The sequence below is a fragment of the Diceros bicornis genome, chromosome 18, assembly GCF_020826845.1.
Source record: "Diceros bicornis minor isolate mBicDic1 chromosome 18, mDicBic1.mat.cur, whole genome shotgun sequence".
Lineage (NCBI taxonomy): Eukaryota > Metazoa > Chordata > Mammalia > Perissodactyla > Rhinocerotidae > Diceros > Diceros bicornis.
In genome coordinates, this window is record NC_080757.1 from 61,757,423 (window position 1) to 61,773,438 (window position 16,016).

Sequence of the window (16,016 nt, forward strand, 5' to 3'; positions counted from 1 at the left end):
GCCCCAGACACCATCCAGGCAAAGGCAAGCACATGTCCCTGTTGCCCCCAGACTCTGGTGTGATCCCGGGACTGTGCGTCACACTTGAGACATCCCTCCCCATGGCCAGGGCAGGCTGGTGCACAGATCCGTGTCCCGCTCCCCACTTCACCCACTGCACAGCAAACATTCACGCAGCACGCCTTGGATAGCGTCACATTCCCAACTCCGTGACATTTGACACAGAAGAACTTCTCTCCTAGTTATAGGCATTTGGGTCCCTTCCACCTGAGGCTGTGGCGGGTCCCATTTCTCAGTCCCTAGGCCACTCCCCATTCTTCCTCCACAGCCACAAGTCCCCATCCTTTGCCAACTGCTCCTCTGGCTGTTGTGGAGGAGCAGCGGCCAGTCCTTCCCAGCCTCTGGTGTCCCAGGGCAGCCAGAACAGTGGTGACCACTTGGGCCTCAGTCCCTCAGTCCCTCAGTCCCGGGGCCCTGGGCTGAGGGGCTGGAAACACGGCAGCTCCCCCAGGGCCGAGGCTCTCCCCAGGCGCCCTGGACCCACTGTTCCAGGTCTCAGTGCTACTGGGATCCCTTCCTTGGATGGAGGACTGTGGCCTAGAGGCTGAGTCCCCTCCTCTGCCTCCCTTTTGGTCCAGGGTGAATAAGAGAAGGGTCTTAAGCAGGGCTGAGTCTGGAGGGACCAGCTCTTCACTCTGCCCTGGAGGAGAGCATTCCAGAATGCTCAGCTTCCACCTGTGTAGGCCCTGCCCCTGCGGTGCATCTCGGAGCCTCACCACCCACACCTCATCGGGCTCCAGCAGCGGTTTCCAGCACTGCTCAGAGGTCCTGAGGGCCCATGCTGGTGTCATCTTCCGGAGGTAGACGGCATCATAGTGCCCATCATGGATACCACTTGCAGGTCCTGGAACCAGGGCTTGGCCTCAGCAGGGTCCACTGCCCGGGTGGTGCCCAGCTCCAACACCATGGGCTCCCCCCGGGGAGCAGGTCCACGTTGAGAAATCTGTGCCACGGGAGAGGGGGCCTCGGCCAGTATGAGCAGGAAGGAAGCCCCCCGAATCTCCAGGGAAGGCCCTGGGTCCAGTCAGCATCCTCTGGACCCAGGCCCAGGGGTGCCACGTCCTGGGGCTCCAGCTCCGCGGGCACGAAGTAGTGGTCCGGGCCCACCTCTTCTGACCCCAGGGGCTGACGCCAGGGTGCTCCACCCCCGGTCCAAAGACGCTCCCTGTGCAGGCTACTCTTGGCCCTGCCCCCAGCTCGGCCCCATCCCTGGGGACGCCCCCTGCTCAGGCCCCGCCTCGGTGTGGTCCATCAGCTCAGGGTCCCAGACTTCATCTTCCCAGTCTTCCGACTCCAGCAAGTCTCTTGGGTCCAGAAAGGCAGCCTTGAAGCAAGCAAAGTAAATCCTTGGGCGGTTGCCCTGCTGAAGCTGATACATCCAGGAGGTGTGGTGTAGGACATGCCCTCCCCTGCATACCACACACTGACTGGGGGGCACGTGGCCACGCTGCCTGCCTTCGACCGGGGTGGACGGCAAGAGCAGGACTTGCTGGGGATTGTAGGTGGTCGGGCCCATGGAGGGGGGTGGGCAGGGAGGTGCTAGGGGGGCAGGGAGAAGGAGGGGGAGAAAGACGAAGATCAGGAGGAGAAGAAAGGTGTTTCCTGTGCAGGAATTGGTGGACAGGGGGTGGGATAGGGAGGTGGGGAGGGGAGGCAGATGCACTGGGTCCCAGTTCAACAGGGACCTGCTGAGGTTGGGAAGGTTGAACTTCCAGAGGTTTCTTCAGCTTATGCAATTGCTCTGTTCTCTAGGGAGCTGCAAAGGAGAAGGAAGTGAGGTTTGACACCCCTGGCCGGCAGGGCGGGAGCAGGTCCCGCAGGGCCAACAGGGTGCGGTGGCGGGGAGGGGGGTGGGCTTCAGACCCGGCCCTTTAAGCTCCACCTCTGCTCAGCTCGGCTGTTGGGCCTGCGAGTGACGGGGCCCCTCCCTCCTCCACCTCTCCGCCCCTGGGACCCCAACACCCAGTCAGCCTCACCTGACGGAATCTGACGGAACCACACCCACGAGAGCTGACCCGCCTGGCCCGAAGCCACGCTGGACCGTGTGGGCCCTCCGCCGGCCCGTGTCCCCCATACCCTCCCTCAGACCGAGGGGCTCTCACGCGGCCCCCCTCCTGTGGGTGCCCCAGGAAAGGAGGGGGGAGAGCCCACCTAGGAATATATCTCCCATGAGCCTCAGCCCACCAGGAAGTGAACCTGCTGCGTCATCCCCCTCCCAGGAGAGCCCCCTGCAGCTCCCTACCACACCCCCAGCGATGGCAGGCCTGTCCCCCTTGCCTGTCCCCAGTATGATCATGCCTGAATATTTGCTTCTCTGAGGGCTGAGGAAACTGTTGGCATCCTTCTTTCCATTTGCAGGTTTCTGAAATTGTGCAGGCCAGCGGCTCTCCTGTGGTCATTGTCCCTTCCTGGGTCCTGTTGGGGAAGAGGGAGAATCCCCCTCCACCCTTTTCCTTAAGGTTCTTAAGGCTGGCCAAATAATTAAAAGACAGGTTAGCAGGAGAAAATAATACCAAGTTTAATAACATGTATACATGGGAGAACCCAGGGAAACTGAGTTTCTCAACAAAATGGCAGAGATTCTCATCTTAAATACCATCTTCAGCTAAAGACAAAGGAGGATGTTGGGGGTGGGGAGGGAGACAGAAATCACAGTAATCAAGGGTATGCAGATTTCAGTCCTCTCCTTCCGTACTGAAAAGAGTTTACAGAGGTAGGATCATCTTCCCCTCTTCCCAGTAGAGAGAGGGAGATACATTTACAAATGGAGATGTCCTTTATAAATATAAATGTTTGTCTGGCAACTCTTTGCAGGGCCAGGGAGTGACAGAATTTTGACAAGATGGGCTTGTTGGTGCCTTTCCCATTGTAACATCGATTTTACGTTATATTACAGCCATCATATGATAGTGGCTCCTTCCTGAAACAGGTCTTCTATGTTAAATTCTTTAGGCAGTTTGGGGGAGGTCAAATGTCCGCAGAGAAAATAATCAAGGTAAAGATATAGGTAAAGATTCAGGGTGGCTATTTTGATCTCTCACAGTCCCCTGAGTGACCTGCTTGGTCACGGGTCCTGGGCTTCTGTGGTTTAAAGTGGATTCCTTCTTGTTGTCTCTTGATTAAATGTTCTTTATGAATTTCAGAAACTGATCAATTGTCAATTATTTACATTCTAAGCACGTTTGTCTCTTTGTGGTTCACCTTTTCACATTTTTTAGAGTCTGTCAACATGGTCAAATGTGTTAATCTCTTCTTTGAGAAAAAAGTTTTTTGGTCTTTGTAAAGAATGTCTTTAGTTCCCCAAGACCACAATGTTAGTTTCTTGTGTTTCATATTATTCTTTCACATTTTTTGTTTCCTTTGCTTTGCAATGTTTTATTTAAATGTAAGTTGCTTTTGTAAAAAATATAATACCAGTATAGATAGATGGCTTTTTAAATTACTTGCCAAATTAATCAAGTCATTCAGCCCTTCCTTCCAAACTTCTGACCAGTGCATCCAACTGCACCTGCCACGTCTGCCCCAGGACATCTGACTGAGATAGGCAGGAAGCTAGATATGAGCTGGGAGCATGTCCCTCTACCAGGTGCAGGGTCCTAATTACCAGGCAATGGCTCTTCAGACGTTCAGGACTCACCCTGCTCAAACCTGACCAAGAGTATCCCCAAGCCTCATTGTATGCGAAACCGGCAAAAAGTTAGCCATTGATGATTAAGTAGGTAGGGACTAAAGACTGAAGTTTTTTTCCTTTTTGCAATTACTGGCTATAGCTTTTAGTTGTTCCCCTGCCCATTGTTAACTGTGCTGTTTAGGCAATACACTATCTGACTCCCACTAGGTTCCTATAGATAACATCTCCTTGAAGCCTGGGTCACCACGGTAATGGATGCTTGAGCTGTTTTTTCAGGAATTTGAACCCCTTGTCCACTTCAGGCCAGTTGAGACCACCAACTCATCAACAGGGACCGAGCAGATGTCTGATAAGCAACCTTTTGAAGTCAAGAGGCTAAAAACTCCACACTTGGGTCATGCCAATGCTGCCATTTTGTGAACATGCGTCCTATGAAGAGGCACAAAGTCTGACTACACTTGCACAGATCATCAATTACCTCACATCTCCTCACCTCCAATCATCTATGTCCACATTTCAGACCACCTTGCCCCCTTCCAGATAAATATCCCTGAGTCCCTATTTTCGGGGAAGGGGATTTGAGACTCATTCTCCCATTTCCTCATATGGCTGCCTTGTGATTAAACCCTCTATCTCTGCAATCTTGTCATCTTGGTGATTAACTTTCTGGGCAGCAGGCAGAACGAACCTGGTTCAGTAACATATCCTCATTTGCATTGCGGTTTTGACCCCCCCTGCAGGGGATCACCACCGTGACAGTTCTGGAGATCCCTATGTAAGGAAAAAATCTCCCTCTCCCACTGTGAAGGTAGAGACAATGTCCTGATTGGCACACGTTCCAAGACCCTCACTCGCCCCCTGTACTCACATTCCAAAATCACTGACCACCACAACTTTGGTGCAGTTGCTCCCCCTCGAGCCTGCCCACCCTCCCCTTGGGGGTCTACTTTCTCTTTGCTAATAAATCTTCCTCTGTTAAAACTTCTGCTGTGCGTCTGCTCTCAAATTCTTTTGTGTCTGTGGACCAAGAACCTAGGGTCTCACCACACTGAGCTGACCGGTGCCGATGATGTGATGAGTGTTCCCAAGTGTACAAGTCTGTGTCTGGACTCCTGGTCAGCAGCTGGGCCTTCACTGGGCAGTGCCTGCTGGGGAGGGCACAACCTGCCTCTGGAATTAGACAATAGCAACATTCCTTGGATTAGTGATTCCCAAATTTTGCTGCAGTTGAAATTGTCTTGGGAGTTTGAAAAGTCCCAATGCTCATGTCACAGCAAGTGGCAGACACCCTGAGGTGACCCCTAGTTGGTTTCGCCCTCCCCATGATTGAAGGTAGAAACTGTATCTTGCTTCTAACCAATAGAAGTGGCAAAGGAGTGGCACTCCTTCAATTACATTATTTTATATATATATGCATTATTGCATTCATTATAAATAGTACATATTATGTTATAATTTATATCCATACATACACTCATGTATTTATATATTTTTATACATATATACATCATTTATAGGTACTTATACACACACATATACATATACATACTCAAAGCAGACTCGTTCCTGCTCCCTCCCACCAGTTTTGAAGAAGGAATCAGCCCTGCTGTGAACTGTTGGTGGAGGTTGGTGCTCTGGGGAACCTGGCCCTCGCCTGCCAGGCAGTGACTGGGAGGGACTCCCAGCTGAGAAGGATGGTGGCTGCCTCAGGTAATTTGGAAGAGCATGTGGAGTGGGGGGTGGGGGAGGTTCCATGACCTGCAGGGATGCAATGTGCCCCCTCTCTGGCCCCTCCCGGGGCTGGGACACTAACGAGTAATAGTGACGCTCCTGGTGAATTCTCACTTGTCTGCCAAACCCACAAGCCATCACCTCCCTTGCTTCAATTCTGGTCTATGTATACACCTTTATCATTGCCTCTATCGCTGTGTATAATTCACTTGTTTTTCTGTCTCCCCTCACAGCCGAGTACCCAGAGGCCACAGCTGAGTTGGACTTAGGTCTCTGACACAGAGAAGAGACTCAGGACACAAAGTGAAACCATCAGGGAGGCATTTTCCTGTTCCCCTTCTCAATGCCCAGGGTTATCAGGCCTTGGCTCTACCTGGACATCTTGGTGGCAGAGTCCATGCCTCCACCCCTCACATGCTCCACTGGTTCCCACCTGCAGCAAGTGAACAGTGCTGAGGCCAGGGATGGCTGTGTCCCCACAGTGAGGGCGCACAGAGCTGGCCCATCAGTGCCTCCACCCACTGCCCAGGCCCCCTTTAAGTACCTAGTGCTGGGGCTCACGTCTTGAGGGGTCTGCCCTCAGCCTTGAACTTCAGCGGCTTCTGAAGTTATGGTCCTGACACATATTTATTCTAGGAGATTAGGAGACTACAGAAATCTGTAAAGAAAATTCAATAACGCACAATGCCATCACCTTGGCTCATGGCCTCCAGAGTCTGGGTGGGTCTAGGCCACCTGGCCCTGCTCACCTGGCTGCGAGGTGAATGTTAAGCTGGGAAGAGTGAAGGCACTTAGACACCAGGAGGGAAGAGCAGCCCCCATCCTCCTCCGTCTCCTGGCACTTGGGATCCACATGGGTCCACATGGTCCCGTGACCCAGAGGACAGAGCCTTGCTTCCCGTGGAGCTGTCACCATCTGCTCATTTGTTTTTCATTGATCCATCCACTTATCTTTTCAACAGGTTCTAACTGGGCTCCCCCTGTGCCGAGCACTGAAGCCTTAACAAAGAGCAAGAACGGCGTGCCAACTTCCCTCTCGGGATGCGCCATCGTCAGAAGGAGGAGATGGAACAAAGGGCCAGCGAGGTGCTGGGACATCAGTACCGAGATTCTGAGAGCAGTGGTCCCACGCTGGTCAGCCAGCGAGGCTTCTGAGAGGAGTCTCCAAGTGGCTTTCCACGGTGGGACGAGTGTGCGTCTGTTCTCTGGGAGTCATGGAGACATGGGCACGGCCTCCCAGCATCCACACACCCTTCAGAATGCACGGGTTGGTCCTTGTGAGGAACAATCTAGAACTTCTGACAGCTTGGGGCTGCCTCAGACCTGTTCGTGTGGCTTCAAACCTCAGGTCCTTTTACAAACAAAAAATGGTGGCCCAGGGATGAAGAGAATAATGAGCGTGGTGCATGAGACAGACAGAAGAGAATGTGTTATTCATGACAGGAAGATCGCAACCCAAACCTACGAGAGGTCAGCAGAAGACGTCGACATTTAGAGGAATGAGTTTAAAATTGCAAACAGCAAGTCCATTTTGGAATAATATGAAGGAGTAGAAACTGGGAAATAGCATCAGTGCCCAAAGGTAGGTTTTCATTAGGATACGGTCACACTGTGGAATATTGCACACCCACAGAAAAAAAGTTTTTGAAGAAGAACTAATGTAAAATCATCAGCATCTGTTAAATGAAAAGAAAAAAGCAGATTATAAGTTCATGTACACAGTATTGCTTTCATTTTGTAAAGGAAAAAAAAAAAGTCTGGGGGCCGCCCCCGTGGCTTAACGGTTAAGTGCGCGCGCTCCGCTGCTGGCGGCCCGGGTTCAGATCCCAGGGGCGCACCGACGCACCACTTCTCCTGCCATGCTGAGGCTGCGTCCCACATACAGCAACTAGAAGGATGTGCAACTATGACATACAACTATCTACTGAGGCTTTGGGGGAAAAATAAATAAATAAAATTATAAAAAAAAAAAAAAGTCTGCAGCCATGTGTGCAAGTGTTGAGCGTGATACTTACAAGTGGGCTCCTGCCCTGTGTACATGTGTCAGGTGTCACATGTCTGTGCCCTGTGTACACGTGTTGGGTGTCACATGTCTGTTAGCATATAAAGAATGACTGGGGAGAAATATACTATCAGCTGAGAATATCTCTGGGTGGTGGTATTGGAAGTTATTGAATTTTCTTTACAGATTTCCATACTCTCCTAATTTCCTAGAATAAATATGTGCTATGAGCATACCTTCAGAAGCCGCTGAAAGCCCCTGGAAGTGCTTTGTGGGGAGTGGTGGGCTCTGCACCAGCCCCTCTAGGTTGGACTCCTGGGCCCGGCTCTCCCCACTCCCCACCTCCCCAGGCCACTCTCAGCACCTGCCTGTCGGGATCGCATGGACTGTGGGCCCTCCAGGACAAGCCTGGGTCTGCCCTCCATACTTCCAGACCCCCAGCAGGGGCTGGACAGAACAGTGGGGTGACCACTGTCCCCACAGGGCCACAGTAGGGCTGGAACCTCTTTCCTGGGGTCTTCTTCTACCCAAAGCACTTTAGGGGATGACTTGAGAGCCCCTGGAATCTCCCTCAGGTTCTTTTATGTCAAACCTTGTGGGTGTCTGAAGCTTCCACCCAGCCCCGGCAAGGCTACTCACGTGCCCATCAGCAATACCGTTGCCACAGTTACTTCAAGGCAGCAGGGGCCCTGTGCCCAGCTACAACAGCTGTTAGAAGAGCTAGATTTAGGGTGAACACCCTCCCAACAAGTGAGCATCGTGTCTGCCCAGTGTCCCCCCCGACTGCCTCCTCATGCCTTAGCCACACTCTGCCCGAGGTGCACCAGTCCCCCTGGATGCTGCCCTCGGCCACGGCTGCCTCCACCTCATGGAGTGCATTGGAAATGGGGCGTCTCAGTGTCCCTACTCCAGAACCCCCAGAACCATCCAGGCAGAAACACATTCATCTTGTGTGAGTTTCCTGTGGCTGTTGAACAAATAACACAAACTCAGGGGTTTAACGCAGCACAAATTTATTCTCCTACAGGTCTGGAGGTCCAAAGTCCAAAACTGGCCCAGGGCTGGTTCTTTCCGGAGGCTCCAGGGGAGCCTCCCTTGCCTTTCCCAGCTTCTGGAGGTGCCCGAACCCCTTGGCTTGTGGCGTCTTCTCTTCTTGCTGACCTATGCTTCTGTCCTCACACCTTCTCTCTCTTACTAACTCCCTGCCTCCCTCTTATAAGGACCCTCATGAGGCCATTGGGCCCCCCTGAATCCAAGCTAACCCCTCATCTCAAGGTCTCTAACTTACACACCTCTGCAATGTCTCTCTAGCCATGAAAGGTGACATATTCACAGGTTCTGGGATTAGGACGTGGAGATCTTTGGGGACATTGTCCAGCAGACCACAGACCCATCCTGTGCTGTTAGTAGTTCCTGCCCAGCTCTGGAATTCCTAGGAAAAGCCTTTTCTCTTAACACACATCAGTAGCGCCTGGGCTTTTCCCTCAGGCGGGCCAGCAGAAGTCTGCAGGAGCTCCAGGACAGGCCCTCAGCTCCGTGAGGCTGTGCCCTGCCCGCTCACACCCAGGCTTAGCGAGATCCCACACACCTATCTGGTGGGGTGGGAAATGGGACAAGGAATTTGGGGTTGTGGGAAACAGCCTCTCAAAATCTCAAAGCACTACTCTGTGACAATTGCATGGATCTGACACTCAGAATGCCAGTGCCGAGTGGCTGCACTGACGCTCAGTCCCCACGTCTGCTGAGGCCACTCAACACTCTCAAAACCAGGGCCAGATCTGGCCTTGCCAGGCTCTCTGAATTTCTGGATAGATAGACAAGTCAAATTGGGGGAACAATACGGGGCTACCAACCAAGGCATCTTTCCATAAAAGATTTTCACATCAGAGGTTCAAAGTCCATATCTGACTAAAGGATTTTAAATTGAATAAATTTCACTTCATGAGAAGCTCCCCCTTATTTTTCTCATTTAGCGTGAGAGCAAAGGGTCTTGCCATCAACCGGAATCGCCACAAAAGGGCTTCAGAATAACTGACCGACACATGAAAGAGAGTGAAGGGAGAGAAGAAGAGCGTCCATGGTGAACGGGAGCCGTAAAATCAGGCGGACAATCTCGGGCTGCAAAGCACATTACCCAAAATGACAGACTTGTACGGGTTCAACAGCAGATTCAACAAGCAGAAGACGGAACTGGTGAACCTGACAGTAGGTGAATATCAGGACTGAAGCGCAAAGAGAAAGTCGAACGGGACACCAGGACCTGTGGGGCTTCTGGGGCACACTCAGAACATCTAACGGAGGAGGAACTCAGGTCCTGCAAGTAGAGGAGCTGTTCCTGGAGGCTCACAGGTCCAGGGGCTTGGGCTGCCCACTGTGCCCCCTGCACAGCTCTGGGCGGAGGAGGGCGAGCCCTGAATGCTAGTCCATCCCCAAGGGCAGCAGAGGCCAGAGCACATTCAGGGGAGGAAACTGTCCTCACCCAGATGGCGGACCCCTCGCTCTGGGCAAGGCCTTTCCCCTCCTGGGTGGGTGTGTGGGTGTCGGGGCTACTGAGCATCGTGCCCTGCTACAAGTGTTAAAAAGCCACTATCTGGAGAGGCAGCATCCTCTGAAAGATGCCCACTGGGGCTAGCTTCTCTTACTGAACGTCATTAGCCACTAAATTTAGTAACACAATCGGAAATGAGTTCCCTTGGAAAAAATTACGGTTCCCTTGCATAATAACACTCATTATGTGTGGAGAAAATCTTTTAAAGTAACACTGAATGGGAAATGGGAGTTTTTCTGCTTAGTAATTCTCAAAGTGAATCACAGGCTGGCGGAGATACTTTAGCGCCGAGCACGCTAGGTTTTAGGGGTGGCTGCCCAACAACCCCGCAGGCGGCAGCAGTTCTTCAGCTTCCTGGACCCTGGACCCTCCCCCGACCGCCGCTCTGGGCTGAACAGAGAGCCCTGCTCTGTGGACACTCAGTTCCTCTCTGGTCCAGGCTGAGGACCTGAGGAGGGTTCTCAGGTGTCTCCCATCCACAAGGGGATGTCCCCCAGCCACCAGCACCTCAGGCCTCTTGCTCTCTCCCTCTCCCTTCATCCCAACTCCTTGTTACCCCATCCCCTGTCACCCCCTCTCAGGACAGCACAGCTCCTCCCCCACGGACCGCAGGGTTTGTCCAGCATGCATGCTGCATGGGTGTCTGTCCTTCCCTCGAGGTGCAAATGGAGAGAAGGCCATTCACATGTGGCCTGTGGCTCTGCAGGACGTCATGACCAGGAGATGAGGGACCAAGGCTGCTCCTAGAAGGGCAGGGAGCTGACCAATGCCTTTTGGGGTCTGACTCCCTCCTTCCTGAGTCTCCCACTGGGGCCTGAAGCCAATCACTCTCCAGGAAGCCACACCCAGCACGTGGTACGGTCACAGTCATGATGTGCCCATCCCCCATCCGGCGCTTCGTAGCCTTCCTTGACCAAGTATTGTGTCCTTCCCCATGCAGCCAGGACACAGCACCTCATGGACCCAGTCTCGAGGCCTACACATCTCCATGTCGGGTCACAGGGGGGCGGTGACAACAGGGATCAGGTGGGAGACATGGTGTGATTTTTCTCCCTGGAATGTCAGCCCTGTGTCCATGAGCACATTTCCTCCCCTCTCTGGGCCTCAGTTTCCTCTGAGGAAAACAGGGCAATTATACTCCTGCCTCGTAGGGCTGTGGTAAGTGTGGGTGACTCTAGGATGCCAGTGGGCACACACCCCAGAGGGAGGGGTGGAAGCTCGGGGTCCAGAATCCACTTCAGCATGTGAAGGCATCACCTTATTTGGATGTCCCTAAGTGAAACCAGAGAACACAGCCTATTCAGATGAACCATAAGCTCACATAAGTCAGAGGTGAGTGGGCTCAATTTCCCCTCTCCATCCCACGCTCCTCAGGAGAAATTGTAACAGAGTTGTCTCCTCGAGGGGCCAAGAAAGTTGGGCTTTCCAAGCAAACATTCCCTTTCTCTCTTGTTCTCACTTTTTTCCTGCCCCACACCTGACAGAATAATCCTAAACAGTGATAAAAATCTCCCTTCCACATCAGGCATTAAGGAAGGACTGCTGCCCAGACATACTCAAAGTGACATCTCTGCACAAACCATCATGTTTCTGAAGGGCATCCTAACAACTCTCGAGAATAAGATTAATTAACTGAAGCACCGTCAGTTCATGCCAAGGGGACTTTCAACACACAACTGCTGTGAGGGGCAGCAGCTGAGGAAAGAATGAAGCATTTAACTGATTCCAGCGCCCGCCCTGAGTTCTCGTGGTTTTCCCCTCGGGGGTGTCGAGGCTCCCACACTGGCTCCTCCCTCACTCCCCAGGTGCCCTCTTTCTAGCTAGGATCGCAGCACCAACTCACTAGGTGCTGGTGTGTCCACGGCGGCCCTTCCCTGGAAACCCCATAACCCAAGTTCTCGCTATAAGACATGGCCTATTAATATCATTTAATATAATTTACCTCATTCTGTTAAAACACAAACTTTCAGCCTCAAATCTGCCTCTGGCAGGTAGACTTGGCACAAAGGGCTGGGCGTTTCTCCCCATCCATGTCAAAATCCTACTGCAATGAGACAGAGTAGCTGGATATTGGTGCCCATTTGGACCTTTCCCACGAGGATTCATAATCCACCCAATCCATCCCTCCACCCACCCACCCACCCATCCATTTGACAAATATCTGCCGAGTGCCTGTCCTAGGTTAGGAAATTCACTGGTAAAAAAGGACTGTTCTAGAGACTACATGTGAGTGAGGAGAGACACAATAATCTCCCCAGCAGGTAAGCACCCCAATTTCAGACAGTCAAAAGCCCTAGGAGGAAAATCAAATGGGACGATGTCCTGGAGAGCGTGGCCACGCCACAGACTTGTTTCTGCCGCGTGTGTGCATGTGGGCCCTCCATAACGAGGAGCCCTTGTCCCCCAGGATGTCCCTGAAGCTTGCACTGTCCAGAGACTGGAAAGAGCAAACGGCCTGCTTTGGGGAAGAGTGTCCTTCAAGGTCAAACCTCTAATTGGCATTGGCTGGAGGTGGAAAGGATGATGGGGCCATGACTGGAGCAGGGCTGGGGAGCTGGATGTGAAACTGGCCAACAAAGACCAGTCCCTCAAAACAGAAGGGGAAACAGAGGTGGCTGATCTACTTCAAATGCTAAGACAAAAACAAATGAAGACAATCACTCACACACACTTATGTGCATATAACATGAAAGTGGAAATCCAAGACACTTGCTCTTACTTCAGATTTATTATGGCATCAAAATTTAATGTCCCTATAGAAGTATGTGCCTCTGAGGGAAACTGGAACATGCTACTGGAGGCCCCCGCTTGTGTGTGACCCCAGGTATGTGGAGAGACAGAAACTGATGGCTCTGTAAATTATTTTACAATAAACTCATGAACCTTACTCATTTTTATAGCTTACTTGGAGTCCTTTAGCATCAGTTGGTCAGAGAATTATTATTTGTTCTTGTCTTCATACCTTTCTGTTCCTTTTGGAAACACAACTCTAATTTTATGGGGCAAGTCAGCAAAAAAATATGAAAAGGAAAGGATAGGCAGTCTTTCAGAGCACATCTGTTCTCCACAGCCCCAGGCACATCCCATCGCCTGGTGGCCGTCGCCGTGTGCCTATCCTCCACGGAAGCAGAGGTATCCCTCTGCATCAACAGGCAGCGTCTCTCTGAAGAGCTCTCCATAGTAAATTTATGCAAGAAAGATATGAAACCGTCTATCTCCTTCTTTATTGCTTGTCAGGAGGAATGAGAGGAGAAAGCCAATAAAAAATGCAATTGCCTCTGCTGCTGAAATGCTTCCTGCAAATGTTGCGACTGGAGTCGAGGGCTGGATTTTGCTTTGTAACATAAGAGCAACAGTATAAAGGTTTGTTTAAAATCCAAGCCCTTGGACTGGGTTAGAATATGCAGTGATCTCTCTTAGTCTTCATTATGATAAGAAATTTCCAAGAAGGTTCTATTTGGTGAGTCACTTGATTATCTAAACACACTTCTCTTTCTTTGAGGGTTTGATTCCAGCTGGGCCACTTGCCCCCAGATCCAAGCCTGCGTGGGCTGGATGGCTTCTCAGGTTGGGTGGTTGGGCACCATTGGCCGTACTTAGATCAGATTCCCGGACACATGGAAGCCTGTGGTGGAGCCTGTGCCTGGGAAAGGCGCCAGCCCAGGTTGGCTCGGAGCTCGTCCAGGGGGTGCAGAGGCTGTGCCTGGGAACGCAGGAGGTCACTCATGCCTGCACGGCTATCCCGAGGACAGAGGTAACCAAGCCAGGGAAGAAGCAGGAATGTGTCCACCCCACAAACATCTCTGGAATGTTCTCTAAGCCTCAGGAGCCACACAGGGCCTCGTGGGTGACACAAAGATAACTACTGCTGTAAGCTCGAAGAAACTCCTGGTGCTCAGAGGGTGCTGCACAGGGCATCGCCTCTTTCCTCTTGAGGGTCTCAGATGGGCGTTTTTGCCCAGCCCTCGGGGCAGTACGGGCCTTTAAGCTTGACCAGGGCAGTTGTCCTGGTCCTCTTCCGGTCCGTCAGTCTTGTCCATGCTCGTCCACTCACTCTTTTCAGCTTCTCCCCCCTCACCCTTCTCCACTGCAAGAGCTATGTGTCCATGGCCAATGGGGATGGGGCTTTGGAACATGGGCAGGTCTGGGTGCCAGGCTCTGGGCCCCCCTGGCCTCCAGGTCATGACTTCAGCCCCTCGAGGCCCTAATGTGTTAGGAACACACACATTGCAGCTTGTGGCAAGTCACGGGGAGGTGTCTGATTCACAGGGTGGGGTGATGGGTGGTCAGATGGACCGTGGCTGCTAGGGGTCCCTATGGAGACTGGCTTGGGTATCGATTAGTCTAAGACCAGGTTTACTGGGGGAGGGATGAGGGATCAAGGGGCTCAACATCTGTGAAAACTAACCTCACCCAGTGGTCCAGGCACTGCTTCTCAAATTGTATATTGCATATTGGAAACATCTGGAGAGTAAAGCCACTGATGCTTCGATCCCATGCAAGAATTCTGACATAACTGATATGGAGTGAATGTTAGGTTTCTGTTGCTGCATGACAAATTACCAAATTTAGTGGCTGAAAACAACACACATTTATTTTCTCATCATTTTCATGGCTTGGGAGTTGGGACATGCCTTGGCTGGGCCACCTGCTCTGGGTCTCACACAGCTGCAACCAAGATGTTGGCTGGGCTGTGATCTTAGCTGGCAGAATTCATTTCTTTGTGGTTGTAGGACTGACAGCCTCCAACTTCCTGGCTGTCAGCTGGATGCATGCTCGGGTCCTAGAGGCCACCTGCAGTTCCCTGCCGCAGCTCACAGAGGTTTCCCTCTTCACAGCCTGCAGGAGGCAGCAGGAGCTGGCTGGAGTCTCATGTACATTATGGCGATGTCACTGCAGGAGGGACAACCCCTTTGCTGCATAACGTAACCTCATAAGGCAGTGACAGCCACTGTCTTTACCACTTCTATTGGTGGGAAGCAAGTCACAGGCTCTGCCTTCAATCACAGGGAGGGCGTGACTGACTGGGGGTCACCTTAGGTGCCTCTGCCACATGGCTATAATTTGGGCACTGGGACTCTTCAAAGCTCCCAAGAAAATTTTAATGTGCAGCAAAATTTGGGAGCCACTTATCCAAGGACCTTTGCTGTTGTCTAATTCTAGAGGCTGGTTGTGTCTCCTTCCTGCAGGCACTGCCCAATCCACTCCAACCGCTGACCGGAAGGCCACATACAGATTCATTTGTTCTGGGATACTTGTCAAATATCTAAGGGGAGCTGTCACTGGTGCAGTTCAATACATCTGTTGGAAAAAAGGACTGAATTACCTGATTAATTTGTCAAATCATTGCAAAAGCCGTCTATCTACATTCTTATATCATTAATAAAATAACTTTCATTTAAATTGCATTTTGCATAAAAATGCAAAGAGAAGTGCTGTGGACTGAATTGTGTCCCTCCAAAATTCATATGCTGATGCCCCAAACCCCAGTGGGACTATATCTAGAATAGGATCTTTAGGAGGTAATTCAAGTTAAATGAGGTCGTAAGGGTGGGTCCCTAATCAGAACTGTGGCCTTATAAAAAGAGGAAGAGAGAGAGATCTCTCCTCATCTCTGCCATGTGAGGACACAGCAAGGAGGTGGCCATCTGCATAGCCAAGAAGAGAGCCCTCATCAGAACCCAACCACAGGGCACCCTGAGCTCCAAATTCCAGTCTCCAGAACGTGAGAAATAAGTTTCTGTTGTTTAAGCCTCCAGTCAGGTATTTTCTTATGGCAGCCCCAGCCGAATAATCCAAGACACAAACAAACAAAAATTTTAAAAAATGAGAACATGCAGGAAACTAACATCGTGGCCTTAGAGTGTTAGAATGTACTTTAAAAGACCAAAAATTTTTTTGAAAGAAGAGATTAACATATTTGATGACATCTAAAGGACTCTAAACAAGCCTTTGTTTTAAAAAGTGTCTGTTACCCACATAAATATAGTCAACTCACCTTTGACAAAGGAGCAAAGGCAATACGGTAGAGAAAAGATAGTCTT

At 51.3% G+C, this 16,016-nt stretch overlaps 1 protein-coding gene across 1 annotated transcript; it reads right to left on the minus strand.

Annotated features, from left to right (window-relative positions):
• Positions 1 to 882: 882 nt before the first annotated feature.
• TEX19 (testis expressed 19) lies at positions 883 to 6,287 on the minus strand. Its single transcript, XM_058562075.1, is given in 5 exon segments — positions 883 to 1,180; positions 1,182 to 1,452; positions 1,455 to 1,599; positions 2,037 to 2,046; positions 6,172 to 6,287. Coding segments are annotated over 5 exon segments (840 nt in total).
• Positions 6,288 to 16,016: the final 9,729 nt, after the last annotated feature.